The sequence below is a fragment of the Rhinichthys klamathensis genome, unplaced genomic scaffold (genome assembly GCF_029890125.1).
Source record: "Rhinichthys klamathensis goyatoka isolate OS25496 unplaced genomic scaffold, OSU_Roscu_1.1 h1tg000289l_1, whole genome shotgun sequence".
NCBI classification, from domain to species: domain Eukaryota; kingdom Metazoa; phylum Chordata; class Actinopteri; order Cypriniformes; family Leuciscidae; genus Rhinichthys; species Rhinichthys klamathensis.
In genome coordinates, this window is record NW_026606808.1 from 2,898,200 (window position 1) to 2,926,079 (window position 27,880).

The window sequence follows — 27,880 nt, forward strand, 5'->3', positions numbered from 1 at the left end:
ATCATCAGCGGAGTAGATCTGCCAGATAAAACTGTGTTTGTGTTGTTGGCAGATGGAAAAAGGATCCAATATCCCCAGATCATTTCAGTGAACATGACTCACCTTCAACAGAATGACTACAACAAACCTATCACAGATGCATGATTATTTCCAAAGCCGGATCTCCTCACTCAGCTCTGATCTGCATAAGCTCAGGTTTGAAAGACACTGGGATGAAAACAATGACACAAGCATTACAAAATAGAAATAAGTATATTATAAATATTTCTTGAAATGGTAGGCTGCGTTTAAATTTTACCTTGAGATTTGTTTAATAAGGAACAACTTCTCAAAAGCTCAAAAAAACCTAAATAAAATTAAAAAATAAAAAACATTTAATTTTACACACACACACATTATATTTATAAATATTTACTTAAGTTATGCATAAAAATAACTTACTTGCACTCCACATGACAAAAGCAGCCTCAAAATCGCTGATTTCTTTGCAACCACGTAATGATGTAATAGTATCAAAACTGTACAATGTGTGTGACGGCGCCCTCTAGCGACAAGAAACCAGTGGAATCAGCTTTGATAAAGACCAGGGTAATTTTATTCTTTTTGGGTAACAGAATACACATTAGAAGACTATAATCACAATGACCTAAAGAATAAATGAAACATCAACAAAACAATGATAAAAAAAACATGTAAGCTCATTCGGAAAACCTACAAAACGAGCCGCTTTCATATACCACTTAAAAAGGCGAGTATGATGAAACAGCTCATGCTGGTTTATTAGTAAAGAGAGAACTGGTGTCAAACGGCAGACTGCAAACCACAGCTCTTTAACATACACCTACCTGTGTATTCAGTCTTAGCATACTACAATTGTTCCTTTACTGACGCATAACTTTTGAAACAGAGTGTCTGAACTTCCTCATCTTTAAATAACTCGGGCTGAAGCCAAGTGTGAAGCACGGCACATTTCATCAAATATTTAAAAAAAATGTTTTCAGTGTTTTATCCTTGAAATACGAGAATCAACAAAGAGGAAAGAAAATATAAAATTGTAAAACAACAATAAGTCAGCATATCCTGTTCTGAATCCAAGCAGGTTAAGAAAAACAAACTTTTGCTTTTCATTCATTCATTCCAACTGGGATTTTAAAAAGGAAACACACCACTTGAGATGGTGGTGAGAAACAAGGAAAATGAGTGATAGCGGGGTATTGTTTCTCTCAGCCGTGAGTGGTGTCGTCCTCCACAAAGTCCTTGGCCTGCTCTGCTGAGATCACATCGATGTGACTCACCTAACAAACACACACACACAGAGAGAGAGAGAGAGTAAGCCTAGGCAAATCATCATCTGCAGCTTGACAAGACTTCCATTTATAGCTCATTTTCTATGCACAAGACTCGTTTGCATTTGCTAATTACTTCACACATCAAGGTGTTAATGATGCCGTTTAGGGCTGGGCAACGATTAATCGCGATTAATCGCATCAAAATAAAAGTTTGTGTTTACATAATATATGTGTGTGTAGTGTGTATAATTATTTTGTATATATACATACACACACATGCATGTATATATTTGCATGTATATACTTTATATATATTTATACATAATTAATATTATATATAAATATAAATATTTGATATATTAATAACACGTTTTTCTTAAATATATACATGCATGTGTGTGTATGTATATATACAAAATAATTAAACACACTACACACACATATATTATGTAAACACAAACTTTTATTTTGGATGCGATTAATCGCGATTAATCGTTGCCCAGCCCTAATGCCGTTACCTTGTTTCTGAACTTGACGCCGTAGAATTTGTCTGCTGACTCCAGAAGCTCAGGTCTGAAGGTCGTAGTGATGAACTGAGCATGTCCAGCCAGCTCCACAATCATGTCTGAAAGACCGCAATACAAAGCATTGACGCACTTATTCACTCCAAGCGGAAGCTTGTTACCTCCCAAAACCAAACATTTTGTATGTAGTGAAAAGATAAAACAAACGACGATATGCTAGAATTAAGCCTTATTTTGATTAAAACCAGATCACTTCTTTTTGATGAAGTGGTTTATTTTTGGTCCAGATTTTCTGCCTGTTATCCTCTTTTCAGTGTCTGAAATTTCGCTGCATCTGTAATGTCAACAATGCATTAGCTGATGGTACCTGACACTGCTTTTCTGTGCTGGGCATCCAGAGCCTGGTCGATTTCATCAAACAGGTAGAAAGGAGCAGGGTCACATTTCTGGATGGCAAAGATGAGAGCCAGAGCTACCAGAGACTTCTGCCCTCCAGAGAGCTGCTGCATCTCTCTCATCTCTCCCTGTTTACCCGTGAACGACACCTGACGCGCACACACACGGTTTGTCAAGTTTGAGCATGTAATAACTACACGTACATAAGCACACAATCATTTGATTCTCCATGCTGCCCTTACCCTGATGCCCACGCCAGTGAACTGGTCTACACTGGGCACACTGCTCTGAGAGGAAGACCCCCTCTCGCTGTCTCCTCCCTCGCCCTCGTCCTGAGACTGTCCACCCTCAGTGTCTCCCTTCTTCATCACCAGAGTGGCTTTACCCCCGGGAACCAGCTTCTGAAACACCTCGCTGAAATTCTTGGACACCTGCCGGGAGACAGAGCACGTTATTAAAACAGGATACAGAATGTTTGTTTTTATTTGTGCCGACTGCGGTGGGAATTTGATTGAAATAAAAATAAAATAATCACTGATAATGTGTTTTAAACAAGAAGGACTGAAAGGTGCTGGTGACAGTGGATGGAGTCACAATCAGTGAACTGAAGTGTGAAGTTGATAATTTGCACGTGTTTTTAACCCTCTGCTGCTCAGTCATTTTTGACCACAGCTTGGTAAAGGTCTTGGCACTTGCTATGTGAACAAAAAATCATGGACTTAATTCAATCAAAACGGCTGAATGGTCCTGAATAAAATAGTCACACTTGTAATCCTCACGGTCAAAAGTGTTTAAACATGTTTCATTAAAAAAAAAATTAATAGCATTTTTGCGCATTTTTCATAACACTTAAACTTCTACTTTAAGTTCACTTTTTTAAAATGTATTAATTATCTGCCAATTGTCTTTCTTTAAAAGAGACCAAACTTATGTCTGTGCTCCAAAGCATTCAAGATTTATGACTGTTTAAGTTGGAAATTTCATTTTCAGGGCTATGCTCATTCAGTGGTTAACAGGTAATAAATGGATTATTAATACCTTTAAAATACAAAAAAAAAAAAATTTTATCAAACTAAAATATAGTACATTAATTTCATTGAAATTGACATTTTTGACAATGTTAGAGGGTTAAATTGCCAATTTAAATACATTTTTGGCAGGGCAAGAGCTGAAAGCTGACAGAGCTACATTATTATTGGTGGCTAGATTTAAAAAAAAATAAGTAAATAAATAAAAATTGAAATGTAAACCCTACTTTACAGGAACTTCTCAAGATCATCAACATACAAGAATCCTGTCAGCGGAAGATATTTGAGTGTGAGCGAGTCTGTCTGATGGTCGTACCTGTTTGAAGGTGAGCTGGATAGCCTCGTATTTGCGCAGCTCCAGGACGTTCATGAGCTCCATGATGGATTTATATCCTCTGTCCAGCTCTTCCTGCCTCTTAATCAACTTCTCTTTCTGCTCTGAGAAATTGACGAACTGGTCCAAGGCCTTTTTATTCACATGGCTGTACTTTTTCAGCTCTGTGTTGCACTGCTCCAGCTTCCTGAACAACTACACAGACACACACACAATCAATCATTACACAACACGTAACCAATGAAATAGTATCGAGGGGACATGATGATGGAAAGCAATTTGAGATGGGAGGAAAAATTATATTTCAATGCTTTGCGTTCACCAAAGAAAAGTAGCGTTCTTTGCAAGCAAATGTAGTTTATCAAGGGAATGTAAAAAGTACATTTTTCCAGAACAGAATCACTTGAATAAACATTGTGCCATTATTACCACTTCTGAACCTACAAGAGAAGATTCCAGAAGATAGCTAAAGAAACAAGACAGATATGGCACAATTCAACCTCCCTCCTCAACTCCACGCACTCAAGTTCACCAAGACAGGGTGAAAAAAACAGGAGCGCAAGCATGGGGTAATGAAGAATGAGTCACCTCTGTGTAGGAGGGCTGACACACAACAGAGCCCCTGACTGGAGAGGTGGAGAGAGAGGAGGAAGATCAACTAAGAGAAAGAATATGAGACAGGTGGGAGAGCTGCGAGACTGGAGGGGGATGAGAGGAAAAATTAAAGCCAGACATGAGCCGAGGAGGTGGTAAAAGGGTAACCGGACAAATGGTGCCCTTCATCATGTAATACTCGTTTATGACCTCATTTACGACAAGAAGGAAAAAAGGGTTTGATATCACTCTAAATGAGTCACTGGAAATTATATGTTCAATTCTTAGCAACTTGACCATAAATCTTGCATTTCAGGGTTTAAAAGCACAAACAGCAGCTTCAAACATGTTTTCTGTAGCGGCTGTGTACCTGTTTGAGCGTGAGCGTTTGGTACTTCTCAAAGGCCTCCTGCGGCAAGGAGCCCAGCTCGCGGATCTTCTTCATACATTCCTCTTTCTTTTTAAGTAACATGCCCTGTCTGTTGGTCATCTTCTCCAGCTCCTTGGTGTCATGGTTGATGGCTTCGTTCTGCTCCTTCTCAATGTTCTTCCAGCGCTCCATACTCTTCTGATGATCCTTTATTTCCACCTCCGTCTTATCAATGAGGGTGTCCAAATCTGAAAAATGAGAAACAAAATGCAACAGAATTTAATTAAAAATGAATAAATAAAATAAAAAACAATGATTTGAGTCTTTACTCACCCTCAGAGCGAGCCAAAGTGTCCTTTATGCGTTTATTAATGCCATCCAACTCTGACGTTGTCGCAGTGAGGACGGTTCCTCCTTCAGTTTCTCTCAGTTCATTCAATTCCTACACAAACACACACTTTTTAGTGCACTGTATGCCATTGTATTTCATTACAGGTTATACTGCCAAAAGCTAAAACTGCAATATTCACCTGCTCGACTTGGTCGAGACGCTTGCGCAGGTTCTCGTTGAGGTACGTCTCCACCCTGGTCATGATTCCCTCCAGCTTGATTCGCTCATTCAGCAGCTGTCTGTTGTCCTATAGTAACAAACATTACACACATGAACCACAAACATCTATAACTGACCCCAGACTGAAGGGCCAAAAGAAACATGTTCGGTTTTAATCGTTTATTATAAAGTCTAAAAAACAGATGATGTGGCTTTTGGCCACGTGAACGTACATCTAAAAGAACAAGTGAAAATTATATGCATATGTTTAAAGGCAAAGCCTGCCTGAAAATTCAAAAGCAGACAAATTAGCAAACCAAATGGAAGGCAATACAAAAAAAAAAAAACAAAGGCTAATGATGTGGGCCGGTTATGCAACATTTAAAGTAGCTTTTTAATTGTCTGCTGTGTGTGTCGTGTGTCAGGCTGGAGGTGGTAAAGAGCTGCAGCTGTGGCCTCAGGCTTCAGCGATTATTCCCGCACACATCTAACAGAGCTTCACATTGACTAACTTTTCAGATGAGATTACAGCCTCTGTATGGAGTCATCATACACATATAATGTCACAGCAACTAGTTCTTCCTTGTGGCCTGGGACCGCACACATGGTCACTTGGCCAATCAGAGGCCCTGTTTACACCTGGTATTAAGATGCGTTTTGCACACAAACAGCCATGCTGTTGTTAGGGCTGGGCAATTAATCAAATTTCATGATTTTGGCTTCCATCGATTATGAAATCAAGATATTATCGATAAAATGATTATTATTGGTCTAATATATTTTAATATACTGTTGTGTATGTGTATATATTAGTGCTGTCAAACTATTATAATATTTAATCGCATTAATGTCATAGTTAACTCGCGATTAAATGCAATTAATCGCACATTTTTATCTATTCTAAATGTCTCTTGATTTCTTTTTGTCCCATTCTTTTTTCTCATTTTAATGCTCTTATCAACATGGAAAAGTGGATCGGCTTGCTTTGTGCAAATGTTTTTTATTGAAAACAACATTGGCATATACTGTGTTCAATTTCACACTAACATTCTCACTTGGAGCAAATAATCTCTCACACAATGTAACACTGTCCATCAATAAAAGGGTGAAAGAAATACTGACGAGGTCCTGATATTGACGAGGGGGCGGAGAATTCGCATCAGCTGTGTGTGTGTGTGTGTGTGTGCTTGGGCATCTTCAAGTGGTATTTCAGACTGGACGTGCTGCGATGATGATAGCTCAGTTCACAACGACAAAACACACAGATCACTTTGGTCTTGTCACTGGAACCATTTGGCAACTTTTTAAAAGTAAGCTTTCCATTCTGAATCTTATTGGCATCCATTTCAGCGTCTCGCGCTCGTCATCCACTCAAAACGCGTTAACCAACTATTTGGCCGGCTCGCAAGCCCAAACAAGTGTGTGCGTCGTGCCTGTTGTTTTGTTTCCGGTCTAGCTAGATCCGCTTGCGCTTTGGTCGACGAAGCAACAAAACGTCCTTTGAAATGAATGGGTTTCATAGCGGAGCGCTGTCATAGCAACACATCCTGTTGCAAAAGCATGTGAAAAAAAACTACAAAGTTTGCTAGGCCAAAAAGATCGTTAATCGCGCGATAAAAAAATTAACGCCGTTAAAATGGGTTTGCGTTAACGCCGTTAATAACGCGTTTAACTGAGAGCCCTAATATATATATATATTTTTTTTTTACAAAGTTCAATAAATTCATGATGGTTCCAATGTCAATACGCAATCGTGATCTCAATATAGACCAAAATAAATGTTCATGACTTTTGCCATAAATCAAGCAGGCCAACCTGTTGCAGCTGTCTGATCTCGTCATTGAGGTCGTCCACTCTGCGTTGGTCTTCTAAACTGAGCTGAGAGAGCAGGTCCGTTCCCAGCTCTGCCTTCAGAGACTCCCGCGTGCTCTCCATGGCGTGCAGGCTGGCCTCCAGACTCTGAAGACTGCGTTGCTGGGGGAAACAGTAGAGAGAAACCAAATTAAAGACCTGATAGAGAAACAATGGGCGTTCTAGTACTAGCGCTTGAAAATATACTATGCGTTACCTTGGGCATGAACGTTTTCTCTGACTGCTGTCTCTTCTCCTTCAGCATTTTCATCTCAGAGAGTATACTGTCTCTGGAGGCTTTGAACTTCCTCTGCTGGGTCTCGATTTGCTGCATCTGATTCATCAGCTGGTCAATTTCATTATTGATACGTGAAGAACTGAGTTAAGGAGCTCACAAGAACTTGTGATCCAGTTTAATCCTGAAAAGCAGCATCACTTGAGATAATCTGCTTCTTGACAGTATTTAGTATTATTTGTATAGTATTTATTAATATTTTGTAATTAACTTTTATTTTTATATTTGCTTTATGCTTCTCAGCTGTGCTCATTCTTTGAAGAGCTGTTGAATACTTTTATTTGGCCTGTTTTTGCTGAAGCTGAAAAGATGGTTGTGTCATCATATTAGTTCTGAATTAGTCAGAGTATGAGCCACGCAAATCTAGTGTGATTCGATCAAGGATTGAAATGAATTTCACTCGAGGCCTTAATCACATCCTCCAATCCAGCTACACATTATCATCCCTCCATTACTAATAAAACACAGTATAAACACAGTAATAAAATGTGTGCAGTTCACACATGACCACATACACGTTAATGACTAGCTGACTCATTCAGCGATCCCCTGTGACCTTGTCTCATCTAGGCCGATTACACCAGCAAGCCCTACTGGCCAAGAAACACACAAGTAGAATTTTACAATCCATTCGATTTCATGCCACAAGTAACCCTGTGAGTGAGGTGTAGATGTGGAGGATATGTTCAATGTTTCTACGCAGGTTCTCGTTGAGTTTGGCCTCCAGCTCTCCAAGCTCCTCCTCGGCCTTCCTCATGTCCTTCTGCAGCTCCAGACGGGACTTCCGCGTGTCGTAGTAGCCACCGGTCAGAGCGCCACGATGACTCACCTGATCACCTGTTACACATACCAAAGCCACACAATGACAAGGGCTCAGAAATCATTTTAATAATAAAAAACGACACATATAGGAACACTTCTGTTTACCCTCCAGAGTGATGCAGTCCATGGTGAAAGCTCGAGCCAGCTGAGTGGACACTTCCATACTGCGGCAGATCAGAGTCTTCCCAAACACATGTTTGAAGGCCTTGTCGAAGTTCTGACTGTAACGAAGCTTGCTGATCATGGGGATTGCGTCCTACAGAAAATGTGTATATTTCCACTTAACAGAACAGCAAAAAATAGCAATAAATTGATAAATAAGAAATAGAAGATAAATAAGCTTCATTTTTAAAGTCAAACCCTTTTTAATTACGTCCACAATGTAAAAAAAAAAAAAAAAAAAAAAAAAAGGGACAGGACTTGGTTTTGTCCATCTGAAGTTGATTGGATGTTTTAAAGTGGGCATTCCAGAATGAAGCCAGGCTTTTTTTCTTATATTAGCATAATTTCACCTACAAAAATGGTTCATTGTCAATAGGGCAGCACTACTAACTAGGGATGCACCGAATCCAGATTTGTGGGGTTCGGCCGAATACCGAATCCACTGGTTAAGATTCTGCCGAATCCGAAACCGAATACCGAATCCTACTCTCATCCTCAGTCCATTAACACAGTAAACACATTAATGAAGTAAACAAAGTGGATATTTCATTTTATTTTATTACTGTAAATAATAAACTACTTTTACTTTTATAACTGTAAAAAAGAAGAAAAAAAAAGAATAAGAAACATTATGCATTTTAACAGTGGCGATGTTGTGTAGCCTATTGTTTAGAGTTCTTGCCACCATGAGACAAATCGGCATTGCAAATTGAACATGTAGCTCGACTTGAATTGCCTTCTTTTCACTGAAAGTACTGCCAAACAACACTTTTTCTGCTCACGAGTTCCATTTTCACTTTCTCACAGCCTACTGCATTCGAACGGTCCACCTACTGTAGCGAGTGGAAATAAGGTGTGGCCCCTTTAAGAACTGCGCGCCGTATGTGTCGTGCGCCTCGAACACATGCCCATGTATGCAGTTTATTTCTGTTTGATGCTCATTTTTACCTTATTTTGTTAAGTAACGCTGTGGACGGTAGAACGTGTGACAGACAGTTACACAAGTTCGATTGTGGAATAAAGTGCGAGTTGTGAGATGCCAATCGCCTCCGTGAGTCTGTCTGGCCTCTGAAATAACTTTAGCTGTGAGCTATCCCTATTTTTCTTCCTGACACAACGCGTTACACTACAGGCTTGTTCGACTTGAACCTGAGCGCTGCACAGACAGATCAGTTTATTACATCAAAGTACCGCGACTCCGCGAGAGCAATTCAAAAGCATAATGAGCCGTCTGCTCTCTATTCGTTCACGCGGTACTTTGATGTCATTCACTGATCGGTGACTTCGACGTAGCGCGCGTAGTGCAAGCCTAGGGTTCGGTTCGGTGGAAAAAAATTCTGAGGTTCGGCAGAAACCGAACCCCGTTAAAAAGCCCAATATTCGGCCGAATCCGAATCCGAATCTTGGATTCGGTGCATCCCTACTACTAACACATAAGTCACTTTCATTTCGCAATGTTTACAGACATAGCAACGGATCTTTTATTCCGTATTGTGACGTACATCCGAGTGAAATGGATCACTGAGAAAATAAAGTAGGGTGGGGACTTGGTTCTATCCATCGGTTGTTCATTAGATGGAGGCAGATCTGAATGCGAACTTGTAGTTGGTTTAAACAGACTACATGATTGGAGAAGTCCGGTATACGTCAACAGAAAGAAGTCTGTCACTCCATTGGAAGGTTGAGTTGATTAAATTACAAGCTCAAAAAATGCTTTAAAAAGTGAAACGTGCATGGATGAATCGTTTACATTAAGATCAATAACATGCATTTAGAAAACAGACTGAATGTTCATTTCATGCAGACACTAAGTAAGGGTCCATTTTAAAAGTCATGTCAGTGGTGTAGGTGACCATGTGGTCAGCTTACGTTAGTCTCAGGGTAAGCGGTGTCCCTGACGTCCAGTTTGGTGAGAGGCAGGAAGGTGACCTCTCCAGGCAAGTTCATCTTATTAAACTCCATCAGAATCTTGGTGCTCACTTCATCCGTTTCCACAATGTGGTAAAACAGCCTGAACAAACACAACTTCATTACTGTCAACACACTGCCACAAACATCCGTGTGACACACGGCATTAAGCAGGAAACACTAATAATAAAACGGTGTGTGTCTGACCTGGTGCCAGCGGTCACCTCCACACAGGTGTAGAAGGCAGGCTCGCACTCAAAGTTGTTCATGACAATGCCGTGATAACCGTTTATGACGTGCTGGTTGATGCCTTTCCGGCGGAAATGTTCCAATACTTTATTAATGCTGTCAATACCATTCAAGATAGCCTGGAGGAAAAGCAAACAACATGCAAAACATTGCATTTCTAAGTTCGTATTTTCATTTCAAGCCCAGATGACGATAATCCGAGTTCATCTATACTGATGTATATTTTTGTAACGCGGGAGAGTTGCTATAATTAGTGACTGACTCAGTCCCTGAGAAACGATCCAGCAGCCAAGTTGAGCTTAGCAGATATGGTTCAGTTCAGCCGATACATAGTGAACTGGTGTGGGCGGCATTATTTTTAAATACATATGCATGTTGGTTAGATATAATGAACTCTGAGGTGGACTTGATGGTTTAACGTTAGAAATTAAAGAAAAGTAAACATGACATGAATATTAGAATTGTAATTTACTGTTGTACTGTAAAAATAAAGTGTATTATTTTTTTACAGTAAATATTACAATAGTAATATACTAAATTATAATTATTAGTCATATTGATAATATATAATAAAAAATATTTGGCCAAATAGTGCAGCTCTACAAAAATGAGACTGCAATCTTGGAGCTTTTTTTGTGCAATTGCAGTAAAAAAAAAAAATAGAAGAAATAGAAGGCAGTGGGGGGGGGGATCTTACATTACATTTTCCCTCCAAATATTTTAAGTTTCATTAAAGGCTTGCTTAAATCAACAACAGCAGGATGTAGAAAGATATTACATTAAATAAATAATGTACAGATGACTGTTTTGGTTTCTAACCTTTCCGGTGGCTGCTCTCAGTAGCTGTTGTTTCTTCTCCAGGTCTTCTCGTTTGGCTGCCAGCGCCTGCTGTTCTGCGTTCTCCTCCCTCCACAGGTAACTGCAGGAGGGACACAGACACACCCATCAGCTCTGGCTCACAAACACTACGCCTGCGTTCAGCAGGAGACCCTATTCTATAGCCCATCCGTCAAGCCTCATCGTGCTGGGAAACCTATGGCTCGTGGATTATTAATAACTAAAATGCCAGGTGAGGAGAGGGACGGTTTGTTCAGGTAATAAGAAAGGGTGGGATGCTGGAAAATGGGCCAAAGTCAGACAATTTCCCATGATGCATTGGGAGTAAGAACAGGAGGGTCTTACTTTCTCTCACTCTGAAGTTCGTCCTTTCGGTTCTTCACCTCGTAGTACTTCTTATCCAACTCCTCCACTCGAGTCTTCACTTCGTTCAAGTCTTGGTCCAGTTTCTGTGACCGAAGTCAAGCGTCATACATTCAAAACCATCCATAAATATTGCAAAAGTAAAAAAAAATGCTGTCCTCTACTGTTGAATACCAAAACAAGCTTTTAACGAATCTTACGGTGTACTGTTCCAGATTTCTCTCTTTATTGGCCTCTGTGTCCTCCAGATCTTTGTGGATGGCGGCGATCTGCCGTTTCTTGTCGTTGATGGCTTGATCCAGAGACTTCAGCTCTTTCTTGATCCATTTGTCCCTCTCTTCTTTAGAGGTGAACTGGCTGCCTCGGCCCTGCTTGGCATACAGATCTGTTCGCTCTTGTGTGGCTTGAGCCAGTCTGAAAAAACACACAAACAAATTAATCATACTTCAACTATTGGTTAAAGACACTAAACAGCATTTGTAATGCATATGTCCTCTAATGTGACATTTTGTGAAATAAAATAATTGAAATAATTTGTGAGAACAAAACTAGAAAAATGTGATTATGGAAAAACAGGCAATATTATTGCCCCTGCCATAAAAAAAAGCAAGGCAAATGTTAAAGAAAGAAATATTGACAATTTGATAAAATATTAGGAAAACAAACTACTACTTTTATGAAATAACAGTGATGATGAATCATCCAATCACAAACCTCTAAAATGATAATGTAGTAGCAGTAGCAATACGTAAATTATGGTTTTGTGATGTAACGTAATATTAGTTGAGTCCCAAACGCACCTAATATGTCCCACAAATAACTTTAACACGTCCCACCCCAACTTCCTGTTTAATAGGAAATACATCAACACAGGAAAGAAAACTATGTTCCCAACTTCATGGGCCCTTTCAATGCTTCAAAAAGTTTACCGGGCAATTCCTCGCTCCTCTTTTTCTTTCACAGCGTTAAACTTGGGTTCTGTTTCCTGCAGCTCCTTCTGTTTTTCTTCAATCTTCTCCAGAAGCTTCTGGCGCTCTTTGAGCAGCCGTTTCTGTTGGACAGGAAGTGAGACCGTATTTAATCACAAGTAGCGGCATCAATTCATGATTCTCTCCTCTTTTAATAGAAAGCCTAAATACATTTTGTGCAGATGCGTGAGGAGGAGGTGTTCATATTTAAATGAAGAAGAATGAAATGCGCATAAACAGGTGTGTAGATTCAGTGTCATGAGCAGAACAAAGGGGATCTCCATCTGAGCAAACCTACATTCACCAATCAAAGGGCAAATGACGCATTTCTGCCTCTCCTCCATAGGAAAACACACACACTTGGCCAGGTGGGGCTAATCCCTCTATAAGCCAAGCCGGGATGCGGGAGGGCCGACCAAAAGTGTGTATTTCACACATACAGGGATACACAAGCATTATGTGTGTGTTTGCGTCTGGCTGCGAGCCCGAGCTGGAGTGAGCGTGTGTAGTTAGTGACGCAGACGGAGACACTGCAGACCCTCTGTTCACTAGTGCCTGCCAGCATTTCCTACAGATCTCTGGCTCTCAGTGTGTATATATAATGCGAGTGTTTGCATTTGCGAGCATGTGTATAAATCCCGCGTGTTTGTGTGTGAGAATTCAGTCATCGCTTTGTTTGTGCATGAGCCACTTCAATTCAGTGGCAGCAATAAGAAAAGAACAAGCGGGTGGGTATTTGTTTGAGGAAATGGGGCTTAAACTTAGGAATGTTTGTATGTACTCCACAAGTAAAGGAAAGTAAAAAAGAAAATTGCATGTTATTGAATGTAGCTCTTTCAACTAGAGCTGTGATAATTAACATCATTGGATAATTTGTCAACTTACTTTACTCCATGTAAATGATATAACTACAATAATTTTATTTTTTTTGTGATCAATTTAATGTACCCATGATGAATAAAAGTGACATTTAAGACATTTATGTTTTAAATAGTTTTTTTTACATAAATAAGAAATTAAAATAAGAAATGTTTTTTGAAAAGCAAATCATATTAGAATGATTTCCGAAGGATTATGTGACACTGAAGACTGGAGAAATGACGCTGAATAAATAACATTTAAAATAATATAAGATAGAAAACAGATTTTTTTTAAATTGTAATAATATTTCTGATTTTACTGTATTTTTTTTTATCAAATAAATGCAGCCTTGATGAGCATAAGAGACTTCGTGCTAAAACTAAATCTCCAAGTTAATGAACAGTAGCGTAAACAACTCAGCTTAAAATGTATTTGACAAAATCAAAGCAATATTTTCTAGACGGTAACTTTCACTTTTCTTAGATTGCACTTCTTCGAAATGTGTGTGTTGAGTGCATATGTGTGCCTGTATCGTGTGCATGTGTTAGCGTGTGTGCGTCTGCTAGTCGCACCCTCTGTTCGCTGTTTCCTGCCAGCTCGTCCTGCAGATCTTTGGCTTTGAGTTCCAGTTTGGTCCTCTGTTTGATCTGCTCCTGTCGCTCGGCGCTCAGCTGTTCTTTCTCCTCCTTCATGGCGGAGATTCGAGCCTTCAGCTCCCTCACCACACGCTCCGTCTCCTACAGAGACACAGAGAGAGAGGTTAGATAAGATGACCCAATGTAAGCTGCTGTATGACGCGTAAAAAGCAGTTTTCAAAAGCACATTTTAGGGAATCTTCACTTTTCATTACTTTATTTTAAATTAGTGGGGCAGACACACTGGAAGAAAAGTGAACGTGAAATCAAAAGTGACCCCATTTACAATCATTGTTCCTGGTTTATTGTGCTCGATTCATCAATGCATGTTAATCTAAAGGAAAAAGGAGTTTCTTTTTTTCTTCTTATTCAAAGTTTCTTTTTGTATAATTCTTCCATGAAATGGCTTTTGATGTGTGACTGCAGAGGCAGGTAAAAATCAATTGTAATCTACTAGATTCATTTAATTTTCTAAAAAAATTGTGGCAAATTTTCATCATCATGATGTAAGGCTGTTGAGGACGGTTGCAGAACAAGAAACATGAATAAATATCAGTGATGTGTAGAGAAGCTCAGTTTACCTCCACTTTGTCTCGAGCATCTTGTTGCGCATCTCGCAGCTGTCTAGATTTGTCTCCACAGGTCTCTCTCTTACTGGACAACTAGAGGAGGGAATCACACCTTCTATAAATTATTATGTTAATCACACATCAGCAACAAAGTACTAAAGTGTTGAATAATAATTTATTTACTGTCACAACCGAATTAAACTCGAGAAGGTGATGACAAGTAAGAATTGGTGTGTGTGTGTGTGTGTGTGTGTGTGTGTGTGTGTGTACCTCATCCATTTTGGCCCGGGTCTCGTTGAGCTCCTGGTTGTAGATGGTGTACTCCAGAGCTCTCCTCATTTTGTCCCATTTCTGGTACTGAGCCAGTTCCTCTTTCTCATCCTCCAGAGTGTGCAGACGCTCCTCGATGTACTTCAGCAGCTCATTAATCTTCTCTCGCTTTCCCTCTGCGCACACACACACACACACACACACACACACACACAAGAGAAAACTGCATGTTACAAACCTTTGACTATAAAAAACAACAGTAAAGCATCTCCTGCAGTGTTTTCTGCAATGCTTTAGTGATTCATTCAAAAGATTTGGCTCCACTAAATAATACAAAGCTAATAAATAGACAACACATTTTCATATTGCGTTAGATGCACGATTTAGGGGGGAAAAGCAAATTGCCATTTTTCTGATAAATATTGCAATTGCGGTTTAAAATAAATTCCAGGTTTGCTGTCCTTATTTGTAGGGTCGCACAATTCGGCTAGAATTGTGTGATTATATATATCAATATGGCTATAAAATTATTATTATTATTATTAGTAAGTAAAAAAATAAAATTACTAAATTAAAACAAGAATACATTACTATTGTAATAGTTCACTGTAAAAATTTTGACAAAAACAATATAGTTTTATTTTACATTAAGAAATTAAGACAGCCAGAAATATTAGCATTGTATTTTTAATGTTCGACCGTTAAATCATTTTTTAAACCAACATTTATTTTGACAAAACCACATTGAGCCATTAAAGCGTGCGCACTATCTAGTAGAGCTGCACGATTCTGAATAAATATAGAATCGTGATTTTATTTGTTTAAAATAGAGATCACGATTCTCCCATGATTCTGAATAGATGAAAGAATGATTCAATGACTCACTCATAAACACTTGATTAATCAGCGTTTTTGGACGAAATCTCTTGAATGACAAATACATTGTTACACCAGAAGATGACGACAAGTGACTTAAAATGTAATCGATACAATCTTTATTTGCAGCATCAAGTTACTTTCAAAAGGTGATCTGCTCTATTTTGATCGCTACCGTAGACATCAGTATTTAAGAACTATAAACTTTTATCCCAGTACTTCAGTGAGAATTTGAATGATTGTAACAGAAATAATGATAACATAAAAACTGCTTGTGAAGCTGTTTCATAAGCTTACATGACAACTGCTCTCTCTGGCTCAGCGGCAGCGCCGACACAGACTTTGAATGTTCGCTGATCACACTTGTCAAAGGTTTAATAGACACAGCTGAATCGGTTTCATTTAGGAATAAGATCGTGTGGGTGTTTGAATCGAGATTGCGATCTTTTAACTATTAATGGAGCGACTCTACAATTACGTAAAGAAAAAGGTCAACTGCGAATATTTTGCCTTTCATTAAAATTAGCAGAGAATTACAGATTGGAAATGAAAAATGTAATTTTCACCCTAATCATACATTTAAAACAGAAAAATCTCAGAAGGATCTACCTGTCTCCTTCATGAGCGAGATACTCTCCTCCTTGCGCTCATCATAGACTCTGGTGCCCGCCACCTCTCTGAGCAGCTTCAGACGCTGAGAGTCTGGCGCTGTCGCCATCTGATTGATCTATTGTCGTGTTTGAGACAATCAAAAGGGCAAAACAAAGTGAGCAAATTCATTTAGAATGAGCATTAGTACCACTTTAATCCCAAGAGCCACATTCTTGTTTGTAAATCACCATTAATGTTAATGAGAGAGATGCTTTTATTTGCTACAATCCAAGAGGGCTGGAAAACAGTTGCAGCTGCATCTTAGGCGATAACAAGCTTTAAATAAATTCATGAATAGCTATAAAAATCCTTTGTCATGTCAAGAGACACTAGCATACCTTTCCCTGCTTGACGATGTAATAAGGGTTGCTGCGGGAGAAACCAGCACTCTCCAACAGGTTCATCACGTCGTTCTTACTGAAACGCACAGAACACAATGCATTCAGTCACATCTCTAATCATTGGCAGTCTGCTGCTTCTCTGATGCGTTACGATAAAATAAACTTACGTGACCATCTTTTTGTCCAAGAAGTACTGGTCTTTCTTTGCTCCGATGACACGGCGCAGAGACACTTCCTCTTTATCGATCTGAGAGCAATGAGGTCATGTTATTCACCTGCCTTTACCTCAGTCCACTTCCCATCATTTAAGGCCCCAATATACTTCACTGGTGTGTCGAATTGCGGAGCTCATGCAAACATGTCCACGTCGCTCTGATCAGATGCTTTTCATCACTGCGGTTTTCTTGCACATCCCATATTTACATATTCAACTAAATATCGCTCTCCGCAGCGTGGACAGCATTGGGATTATTAGGGCTGGGCAAAAAAATCGATTTTTCGATTAATAGGTTTTTTTTTAAAGGTGGTTGATTCAAAATCGATTCTCCACGGCCACGAATCGTTTTTTTCCATATTCAGGGCTCGCGGCGGTGCTGCGTCTTCTCACTCTGCACAAGGCAAGAGTCAAGCGCTGCAGGCGTCGATACACACTCGTGTTTAGGTGTCGGGACATGATTCACTTGCACAATCGGGCCAGCATTGCATCGTAACTAACGTTTATCATTTTCACGTCTTTTTAAGTTTTACCAGTTTAAACATTCAAGCAATTTTAAACTATCCAGTGCTCGCACGCTCTCAGAGATGTGTTTCACTGCGTGCACATTCAGTAAAGCCTAAATCCGCCTCACAAACAGCTCGCCAGTAACAAAAGTTCTTTTTCGTGGATTATATCGCTTTAACAGTTAAAAACACGCAAAATGATGTCAAAACTCTGGTCTTGGTGAGTAACCTCGTAAAGACAGTCGGTTATGTCTTAAATAAGCAAAGCAGAAAACGCGTGTGACAGACAGTAGAATGAAACAGTAATGGATCCGTGCACTAGTTCTTAAAGCGAACGCAGCCATATGTGTCTGTCATTAATTTTGTTGTCAAAACAACATAATATAGCATTAATTGTAAGGAATCAGATTAATAGCCTATGTATTTAATTCAGTCAGGACTAAAAGACTATACAGTGTTATTTTACATTGGATTACTTTATTCAGTTTCTGTAGTATTTCTGACCTACCCAAAAACTTTTATTTTTATGTCTCTTTGTGTCTTTAGGCCTATTGTATTTATTTGTGCTACTTTTTTCAATTTAATTCAAAGATTAAAATCAAGCTTCCATGTGTTGCATAAACTTACCCCATTGTAAAAACAAACATTTAGGTGAGATCAATGTAATAAGTAATTGTCTAAAAAATGATAACTGATATTTATTTATCTATCTATCTTAAACATAAAATAACCTCATCCTGTTTGATCAAGGCGTGCGACTGTTCTGACTTGTCCAATTTTTAGCATCAATTTCGCATCTTGCATCAAAATCCTGTCTATTCATTATATGCATTTAGTGTATAGTGTACCTAAAATAAAAATAGTTTTATATACAGGTTTGTGGCTCTTCATTTCTTTGTATTAATTAACCACTTGTAAACTTATGTCCACTGTTCTTTTTGATAAATATAGGATTTGTATTACATCTATTTTCATTATAGTCGAATCGAGAATCGAATCGAGAGCTTGCGAATCGAATTTGAACATCTGAATCGATACCCAGCCCTAATATCTATGCAAAAGTATTTAAAACTTATTTTTACCCCCAAACAAAGAACGAAAAAGAGCTTCGCCGTTGAGTATATCAGGGCCTTTAGGATGCATTTCTTACCGGCAGCCTGTTGTCAGAGTTGTCGAATATAATTTCCACAAAGGCTGAAATGACTCGAGGACCAGTGCCTTCCTAAAAAATACATGCAAGTACATGGTTAGTGAAAATTACTTAAATGTACTAAAATAAAATGTTTTTACATAAAGTAACTGATCAATTATCATGCAAAGCTGTTTTTAAATTATTGAAACAAAATACACTGTTACTCACGTGAAGCAGAGCCAGACGCTGCTCTGGTCGAAGATGACTGAACTCATCACTGAGCACAAACTGTATGGCTGATGGGGGAACAAATGAAGTGCTCATAACAAACTATTCACCAGCACTGTCAGTGTTTTGATATATTAAATTACTACGGGTGCTCCGAATCATTATCGGCCGATAATAGTTTTATATAGTTTGATCGGTGGTCCGACTCAGATGATGCAAAAAACACAAGACAATTGGAATGGAATATGTTGCTGGCCAATAAATAAAGAGTCTTCAATTCATGATAGTTCCTTAACTCTTAATTTGATTTATTGTTAAGAATAGTTAGCTATTATTTATTTTGGTGATCTACATCAGTGATCATATCGGCCAACACAGATCCCAGTGATCGGTTATTGCACCCAAAAATCCTGATCGGAGCACCCTTATAAAAAATAATTACTTACCATAAAAGAAGTTACTCTTTCCTGATCCATTTCTTCCAACTGTAAAAACAGTGATTTTTTTTTAAAACAAATGTTAAAACATTTTTTTGAAAGTTTATAAATTTAAAAAGCAAACAATGTGATTAAAAATGTATAAATCTGATGAAAATCATACCTATGACATTGTGTTTGGAGCTGAAGGGGTCAACCACAGTCTGGTCTCTGTAGCTGCGAAACCCCTGAATAATAACCTGAAAGACAATTATATTAAATATAATGTCAACATAGTGTTATAGCAATACAACCTGCTAGAGTGTTTTTCCTCCAAATATACTGAAAGTAAAACCTGCTCTCAAATAAAGAGTGCAATCTAAACAAAAACTTACAGAGTGTTTGTGTATACAACACTTTATGTATTATGAATTACATAATACATAACGGAGTTCCAAGTATTTACATGAGAAATAGCTTAATTTTCTACTAGCAGTATCCTCACATATGATGGGCAGAAGCCAATTTAAGTTAATTTCAATATGAGAGATTTAAAAATATTGAATAATTATGGCAATGTTTGGGGGGGTTTGACAGCTAATGCTAAAGCTAATGCTAACTTCATTGAAGGCCATACACTCGCTACAACTTACAACGTATCGAGCTCAAAATTAACAAAAACTTATATTTGTGCACATTTTATATTTAAAAATGTAAATAGGTAGTTTAGTAGCATTATTCAACATATATATCATAATGTTACAAGCAACGCGTGAGTCGCATCTCACTCACTCACCTGTTTAATGTACATGGCGGTTTATGCACAAAACTCTCCTCAGAAACCAGCCGAACAAAGCTGAATTAAACACCCTCCTCCTCAGAGAGAAGAAGGGCTTGAGTGAAGATAAATATGTCTGCACACTGAATAAATTTGTCCGATATTTACTCTTCTGTACGATCAAATTTTATTTTGCCTCCCCTCACGAAGCAGACATAACAATCAAAATGGCGACAGAGGCGGAACGAACGGACGAGTCTATTTGACTTTTTAGGGGGACATATAAGTATAATTTAAAATAAATTTTTAAAAGAGCAGCAAATGGACCGCACGAGCCTAACATTTTCAAGACAACTTAATTATATCTGTACTAGCTGAATGTTAAATTAACTCATTGCTTTACTTTAGTTTCATATCTAGTTCGTCCACAACGTTACCCCTATTTTGTAAAGTTAGATTAGTCCGTCTTGGAAGAGATTGGGCGCCAAGACAGCTGCTGTAGAATAAACTCTTGATATTATTGTATTGTTTCATTTATTTATATTCCCTTTTTCATTTTTATTACATTTTTCTTTATTTTCATTTTCTTTATTTCGCAGAAAAGTATGGAAGCCCATTTCCACCACATAAGAAAACAATTAATTCTATTGATTATGATCCATAGACTGTATAAAACTAGTTGATCGTACAGTCACAGTAATGACATTCAAAGTCATAAGTATGACATACTAAGTCAAAATTATTACATACAAGTCTACATGCATGAACAGCCATAATTATGGTAAAGAATTCAACCTTAGGCAACTTTTTAATCTCATAATTTTGATTTAGTCATAATTATGACTTATGTTATGACTTATCTCATATTATGACACTTTTAATGTCATAATTCCGACTAAGAAGCTATTATATATTTATGACTTAGCTAAGTAGCTGTCATATGAATATGAAAATAATTCAAAATCTTTCTTTCACACAAAACTTTCCTGCATAACTGAACTGCAGCACACAATTTATTCTGGGTTACTACACTGAGTATTTCTCTTAAAAAATAGAATAATAAAATGGTGATCATTATTTTAGAATGATCTGATCCAGATGAGATTTGCATCATATTTACATTAATATCCAGTCAGTCTACACAGAAGAACAGAATCCAAACTGCTTCTCGTCTGATCCGGATCTGGATTCAGTCAAATTTGGTTTGTGTTCCTGCGTGCAGAACTTTCATGAAGCCAAAAGTCTCTTTTTTTCCTTCTTTTTTTTCCAAATAGTGGGGGAGTAATTTGCTCTATATTTTAATATTGCACCACAAGAGCCTTTATTGAAAATTATTTTTACTGAGGAAAATGTTTGTAAGGGTCGCCAAAACTACTTTCGTCGTGCATCTTAAATGTGGGCTGAAATAGGCCTAAATTTGCCTTAATCTTTTGTGTGGTGTGAAAAGGGGCTTATGTTCCACTAAAAGGTATATTTTAGTAGGCTATATCCAGTATATATCTATACTGATGCAGTATTTATCACAGCAGAGGTCACTGTTGTGTCTTTTTTTTTTTACTATGGCTCTTAAAGGGATAGTTCACTCACTCTACTCTCACCAAAGCTTACGCTACTCCTATATACGTCATGCATCGGGTCAGAGGTCACTCTTCGTCCGGAACTTGATTAGCATACGCCCGTTACCGGAAGCCAGTGATTATAGTTTATAAAGCTATAAATAAGGATATTTTTCTTACAAACACCCATCGCTTCGCTTCAGAAGGCCTTTATTAACCCCCTGGATCATATGTTACTTTTATGATGGATGGATGCACTTTTTCGAGCTTCAAAAACTCAGGAACTATTCAATGCCATTACAAAGCTTGGAAGAGCCAGAATATTATTTAATATAACTTTGATTGTGTTTGGCTGTAAATTATGGGATAATTTTCATTTTTGTCTGTCAGTATAATAACAATTGCATGGGGTGGTATATTGTTCCTTTCATGACAAAAGCATGTTTCTGTGAATTACTGTTGACTTTCCCCAGGTGAAAAAGACGTACTGTTAAATGTATCAAAAATGTATTATAGTATATTTGTACTAAATACATACTTTTCACCTGGCACTAGTTTTGCGCGAATATCTGCAGAATGTGTTTAAAACGTGTGAAGAGGAGCGTAAATCCTGCTGATAATAAGCCAACACCATGAACAAAATGCACACTGTAAAAACGTTTATTAACAGATCCACAATTCATAAAAAAGAAACTGTTTAAAAAAAAACAATAATTTAATTTGCCCATAGGCGCTGTTGATAGGCAGAACATCATCAAGCTAAGGCAGGTATTGCAGTGTAATCATTGTGCAGTGGTTTTCTCTAAGGCAAAAAAATCAAAAAGCTAACACTGTCTCATGATTTTTTTTTTTAAATATGAAAACATTTGTATTCCCTGTGATAGTCCATTGCTTTGTTCTGTTCGTCCTTTTATTTTTCAAGTACACTGAGACTGCAGTGAGTCGGCAGCCATTTTAAGGCAGCGCAGTTATTGGACTCAGTTTGAACTGGTGAACTGATGGTTGGATGGGCATTGGTGTCAGGAAGGAGGTAGGGAAGGTGAAAACCGAGGACTTGAAGCTCTCAGTTTCGAGTGTGAAGTCACCACTAAAGAAGGTGGGCGTCTCCTGAGCGGCAGGAGTGATGGATGGAGGCGTGGAAGAAACCACCTCCGACTCGAACTGCAGTAGTTGACCCATGAAGCTAAAATTGGGCGAGATGATGGCACGCCGCTTTCGGATGACCTCGAAAGCCTGCTCCAGCTGCAACCGTTGGGTTTTCATGATGTACGCCATGCAGATGGTGGGAGAACGAGAGATTCCAGCCTCGCAGTGGACCAGCACTTTACCTCCCTTTTCTTTCACACGTTCTGTGGAGAGAAAAGAACATGAATTCATTATGAAAGCTCTTGAAATAACAGCATGTTTTTTTTCAAGTCAAAAGAGCTAATTGCGGAATAGCAATTACTGTTTTCAAACAAGTTTCAAAATCAAGCCCCTCATCTGCCACTCAAGCAACTAAGCCACGCCCCAAACGTATGCCATTGGTTGAGCCAGTGTTGCTATGCTGGGCTGGTTAAAATACTCAAACAAACAACTCATTGGCTGCATCCGGAATCGCATACTTCCCTACTATATAGTTGGCGAAAAACAGTATGTGGCAGTGAAGCGACGCGACTGATGATGGTAGATCACATGATAATGACAACATGGTGAATGTAGTACATCCAGATTACATTCATACTATATAAACGTACTTTTTTAGCGGTTTAGCGGTCAAAATAGGTACCTACTCAAGAGAGTATGCGATTTCGGACTCAGCCAATGTTTTGAATTCCCATAGACAAAAATGTTCAGACTTTTGGGGGAAAACAACCAACAAATGGCTTTGAGCATATCTGAGCATATTTGAGCATATTTGTTAGAGGGAAGGAGTAAATTAATCATCCGGTTATCTTTTTACAGTTATTTTCTGATATACAGTCCATTATCGCTCAGCTAATTCATTTCCTCCCTGACCCTTTTTTATCATAATGTCGTATCAGTTTCATTTCCACCTGGGTTCTGACTCATAAATCCATATATTCACACACTCACACCATTATGGAAAGCTTAGATTGCGTGTATATTTCTAATTCAATAGTGCTAAGCAGATTCCAGACTTATTTCTCTCAACGACACACACACCGGGAAGTGTTGCGCGTGTTCATGTGAGATCCCTCGCTGCTGGTCTCTTTAATGCAAAATCCGCTGGTGTGAATCACGCCTGAAGCCCATCTGGAGCGGAGCGGGGCCGAGCTGTGGGCGTCATAATGACTATCACACTCGCTAAAGCGCCTAAATATTACCACACACTCATTAGCCAACGCTTTCAATGGATTATTCTTTCATTTTACTCCTATCGCTTTCCTGCGAGACATCAAATGATTACGTATTATTGTCTATATTCAGGTAAATGTAAAATACATTTTTCTGTGACACTGGATGACATGGTTAAAGCCCCAGCGGAGGAGCTGCAATATGAAAACAGGTCACACAGGGAGCTTTAGTTACTTTTAAGTTACTCATAACATAAGTGAGTCTCACAAAACTAATGTGTAGAGAATATTTCACCCCAAAATCAGCTAATTTTAGGACCATTAAGATATTTTGTATTGTGTCCAACATTTCCCTCATTACTGCAATGAATTCTGACAATTTATTATTATACTTATTTCAATATACAGTAAAAATTACTGTAATAGAATTATTTTTTTATTCAAATCAGCATAAATGTAAGGCAGTATAGCAATCATTACCATTATGCATATTATATAATGATATTATTTTTTATTATTTATCAAAGTAAGTTTATCATTTAATATATTATGGTGAATCTGGACATGTTTTCGACAGGTTTCCTGCGAATCACCCATAAATCGCCTTAAAATCCCCATGAAATCAAAACCGGCAATTCTTGTCTTTATTTATTGGAATATTGCAGTATTTATTATAAATGGTTTATTCCGTGCACATCATTATTTTTTTAATTCATGCGCCCTCATAATCTTCAATCAAAATAACTTCCCCTCCCTCTTTAATAAATAAAATTTGCTTGGTTGCTTGCTTTCAACGACATCTTTTTTCTTCCCTGATGATGCGTTTACTGGCGTGAGGGCGGGGCTACGTGTCACTCACATGCGATCGACCAATGGCAAACCACAACCATCCAACCAATTCCCAATGGACAAAATCAAGTCCCATCCTACATTTTTTCTTGTTTGAGAAGCCAATTCACTCGTATATACGTCACAAAGGGAAGAAAAGACTATCGCAACTTCCATTTAATTCTAAACGTTGTCAAATCATTGTGTAAACACATTTACCTGATAATAAAGCAGTGCACGATCTACAAAACACATTTCAGTCCATTCATAAAGAACACACACACACACCTAACACCACTAATCATCGACTCATCCACTGACACACTGGCCACGCCTATGATACGTAATATCTTAGATTAGTCTAACCCGTGACTCACAGTGACATGTCCATTTATCACTGTACATGTTTCATCTTATTTGTTTCTGCATGAGTTGCTCTTAATTGGATTTCCCAGAACACAAGTATATCACGGAATATGTAGGTGTAAGTAAAGGTACAGTCAGGTCAGATTATGGAAATGATGTGTTAGTGAGGCAGAGGAAGTCTTATTTTTAAACGACCTGAAATAAGCCGCCCTATCTATAGGTCAGTGCTGAGTTCTGGGAAATGGTTTTACGTGTGACGTTTACATAACATTAAAGATGTTGACTCTCTCTCTCTCTATATATATATATAAAATAGTACAATATTTACCAATAAAATCTATGGCTTCCTGGAAGTGTGAGCTGATGTCTGCCGTGTGACTGTCCTCCACCGGGATCCATTTGTAGTCGAACTGTCCTTTGGCGGGCCGAGAGTCCCTGCGTGAGACGTTCAGCAGCGCTGTTATGCGGAGGTCACTGAGATAGTCCTGTCTACAGGCGTGATAGGCACTGCCCAGGTACAGGAAAGGCAAGATCTCCACCGGCCGGCCCTGAACAACAACAATAAAACACAGATCTCAGAACTCAAACTCTCTCAGGGAAGACCAACAGGTGGTGCACACAGGCACCGTTTGAATTGCATGAGCAAAGGTCAGACATAAAAGGACCTCAGATGTCCACTGGGTGTCTTTGAAACTTTGACCCTTTGGTAGACGGATGGTTGTCAACAGCTACAATAACCTCACATTTACTGTATGTGTATTATATAGTATAAAAAGCATTATCATTGACAACATGGCCTGTTCTTTGTATTTCGACTTAGATTTGAGGGGGAGTTGTTGCAGAAATTCCCACAGTTGAGGGGAAGTGGTTTCGCTGGAAGTGGGTTAAAATGAGGAAACAACAGTTTGCTTTCTTCTCTCTTACCTGATCATAGTCTGGTTTGTGGTGAGAAGCCAATTTGTCACAGTGACTGCTGACGCCTCTTTCGCTTTTGTCTTCACTCGGGTCCACAGTCTTGGTTTCAGTGCAAAGCTCGGGGTAATGGGAATGGAAGTTCTCGTAGCCTCCTGCAATGAGAAATGCGCAGTTATTATGAGCGTTCAAGGATTGTTGAGTCGTTCGCCTTATCAAGAGCTTCTCGTGTGACAGATCAAGCTGATCAGAGTGTGAGAGGCAAAAAGCAAATCCCACCAACAAAGGGAGCGTGTTCATGAGCTCTTTTCATTCTTCAAAATCTCCTAGTTTAAACGGCACGTTGTTTAATAGGCCAATTTGGAAATCCGAGTACGTTTGAATCACTGGAATGAGTAATAATATGGTATGGTATAGCTATACATATTACTGTGTTGGTTCTCATTCATACTTCCCTCTCTGACTCATCCGTCCTTCAACGCACAACGAGAATTTATCTCTTGAAAACCAGACAAAAGCTTGATCTGCTATATCAAACTACCTATTAATTCAACAGCATAAACAGTGAATGTTGAACTTTCATGTAAAATTATAAGTGTTGTATGATAATATAGCCTATATAATAAAAATGTGTCATTTAAATTTCACATCCACTTTCATTGTTATTTATTGTAGCCTATATAATTTTACTATATATATGTAATTCTTTATTTACTTTTAGAATGTCAGGATTCTAAATTAATTTATTTGATCTAAAAGCTTTCATTTAAATCAGAAATTACATTATATATACCTATAGACATCTAGGCTATACAAATGTGTGTGTGTGTGTGTGTGTGTGTGTGTGTGTGTGTGTGTGTGTGTGTGTGTGTGTGTGTGTGTGTGTGTGTGTGTGTGTGTGTGTGTGTGTGTGTGTGTGTGTGTGTGTGTGTGTGTATCCAAAAAGTACATAGCCTTTTAGTTTCGGTATTAAAATGTAATTATTTCCGTACAATTCAGAGCGAATTATACAAAATTATTGAGGTTTTTTATTTTTTATTAATTGGTTTTGCTCTGCCCTGACATCGTCAGTCTAAATGTTTACATAACAATTAAATGAAAGTTTAAAATATTTTAACACGTCCTCTTGAGAAAACTTTAAACAAAACAGTCGAACCGTCGAACATTCTTCACTCACCTTTAAGGAAGCAGATGCTCGCGCTACTCGCCAAGTGCGACAAAGAATTAATGACAATCTGAGTGATACTGTCTTTCTTCAGTTTTTGTAAATGAGGTGTACGGTCATCCAGAGCCACGACCGCGGAGATGCTGCCCTCCCGGAGCCGAAACAAAGCTTCCTCGTCCGGGATGACGAACTGTAGCGGTACCGGACCGCCGCGGGACCTCCGGACCACCACCGAATTCAAGTTCACATTGACGGATCCTTTGATGCTCGAGCTGGAGAAGGAGAAGTACGGTCTACAGTCCACAATAAGACAACTTCCACTCTCTTTCCGTATGATCTTCCGCAGGCGTCGGCAGTCTATGCTGGAGACCTTCATGTTGAAGCGATAAAGTGAAATGTGGAGGACTGCTTTTATTTGGGATGTGGATGTTTCAGGGGTGTAGGTTGCCTACTAAACCCTGCGTACTGTGCCTGAGTCTACATTTCCTCCAAGGGGATTCCGTCGGATCGGTTTTATATGAACGGAACCTCCGGCGCTTGACGTCACGAACCATATATGGACACACGGACACGGGAGCGCGCCTACGTTCTGTTGACTAAACCCGCCCTTAGTTGAGAGTGTGATAGAAGAGAATACTGAACATTTATCATCAGTTCATCACGGCACTTCTCCACACAGTGTGTCATTTTTTTGTAATTCCAATCCATTTTCCTTTAAATATCCTTGAAAATATTTAAA

At 38.6% G+C, this 27,880-nt stretch overlaps 2 protein-coding genes across 2 annotated transcripts; both read right to left on the minus strand.

Annotated features, from left to right (window-relative positions):
- Positions 1–572: 572 nt before the first annotated feature.
- Positions 573–20,246, minus strand: smc3 (structural maintenance of chromosomes 3). The gene is made up of 29 exons (XM_056269664.1): positions 20,036–20,246; positions 19,424–19,499; positions 19,270–19,308; positions 18,824–18,891; positions 18,614–18,685; positions 16,911–16,990; positions 16,741–16,819; positions 16,361–16,478; positions 14,876–15,051; positions 14,618–14,698; positions 13,974–14,138; positions 12,502–12,623; positions 11,773–11,986; positions 11,555–11,658; positions 11,192–11,291; positions 10,331–10,491; positions 10,085–10,226; positions 8,159–8,309; positions 7,916–8,068; positions 7,154–7,305; positions 6,901–7,059; positions 5,066–5,173; positions 4,869–4,977; positions 4,536–4,783; positions 3,554–3,766; positions 2,452–2,640; positions 2,181–2,358; positions 1,808–1,914; positions 573–1,295 (listed from the first exon to the last, which is right to left on the minus strand). Exons 1-29 carry the CDS (start codon positions 20,048–20,050, stop codon positions 1,224–1,226), a joined length of 3,651 nt encoding a protein of 1,216 aa, XP_056125639.1. The 5' UTR covers positions 20,051–20,246; the 3' UTR covers positions 573–1,223.
- Positions 20,247–22,218: 1,972 nt separating this feature from the next.
- Positions 22,219–27,650, minus strand: dusp5 (dual specificity phosphatase 5). The gene is made up of 4 exons (XM_056269721.1): positions 27,154–27,650; positions 25,989–26,131; positions 25,393–25,612; positions 22,219–22,922 (listed from the first exon to the last, which is right to left on the minus strand). Exons 1-4 carry the CDS (start codon positions 27,515–27,517, stop codon positions 22,528–22,530), a joined length of 1,122 nt encoding a protein of 373 aa, XP_056125696.1. The 5' UTR covers positions 27,518–27,650; the 3' UTR covers positions 22,219–22,527.
- Positions 27,651–27,880: the final 230 nt, after the last annotated feature.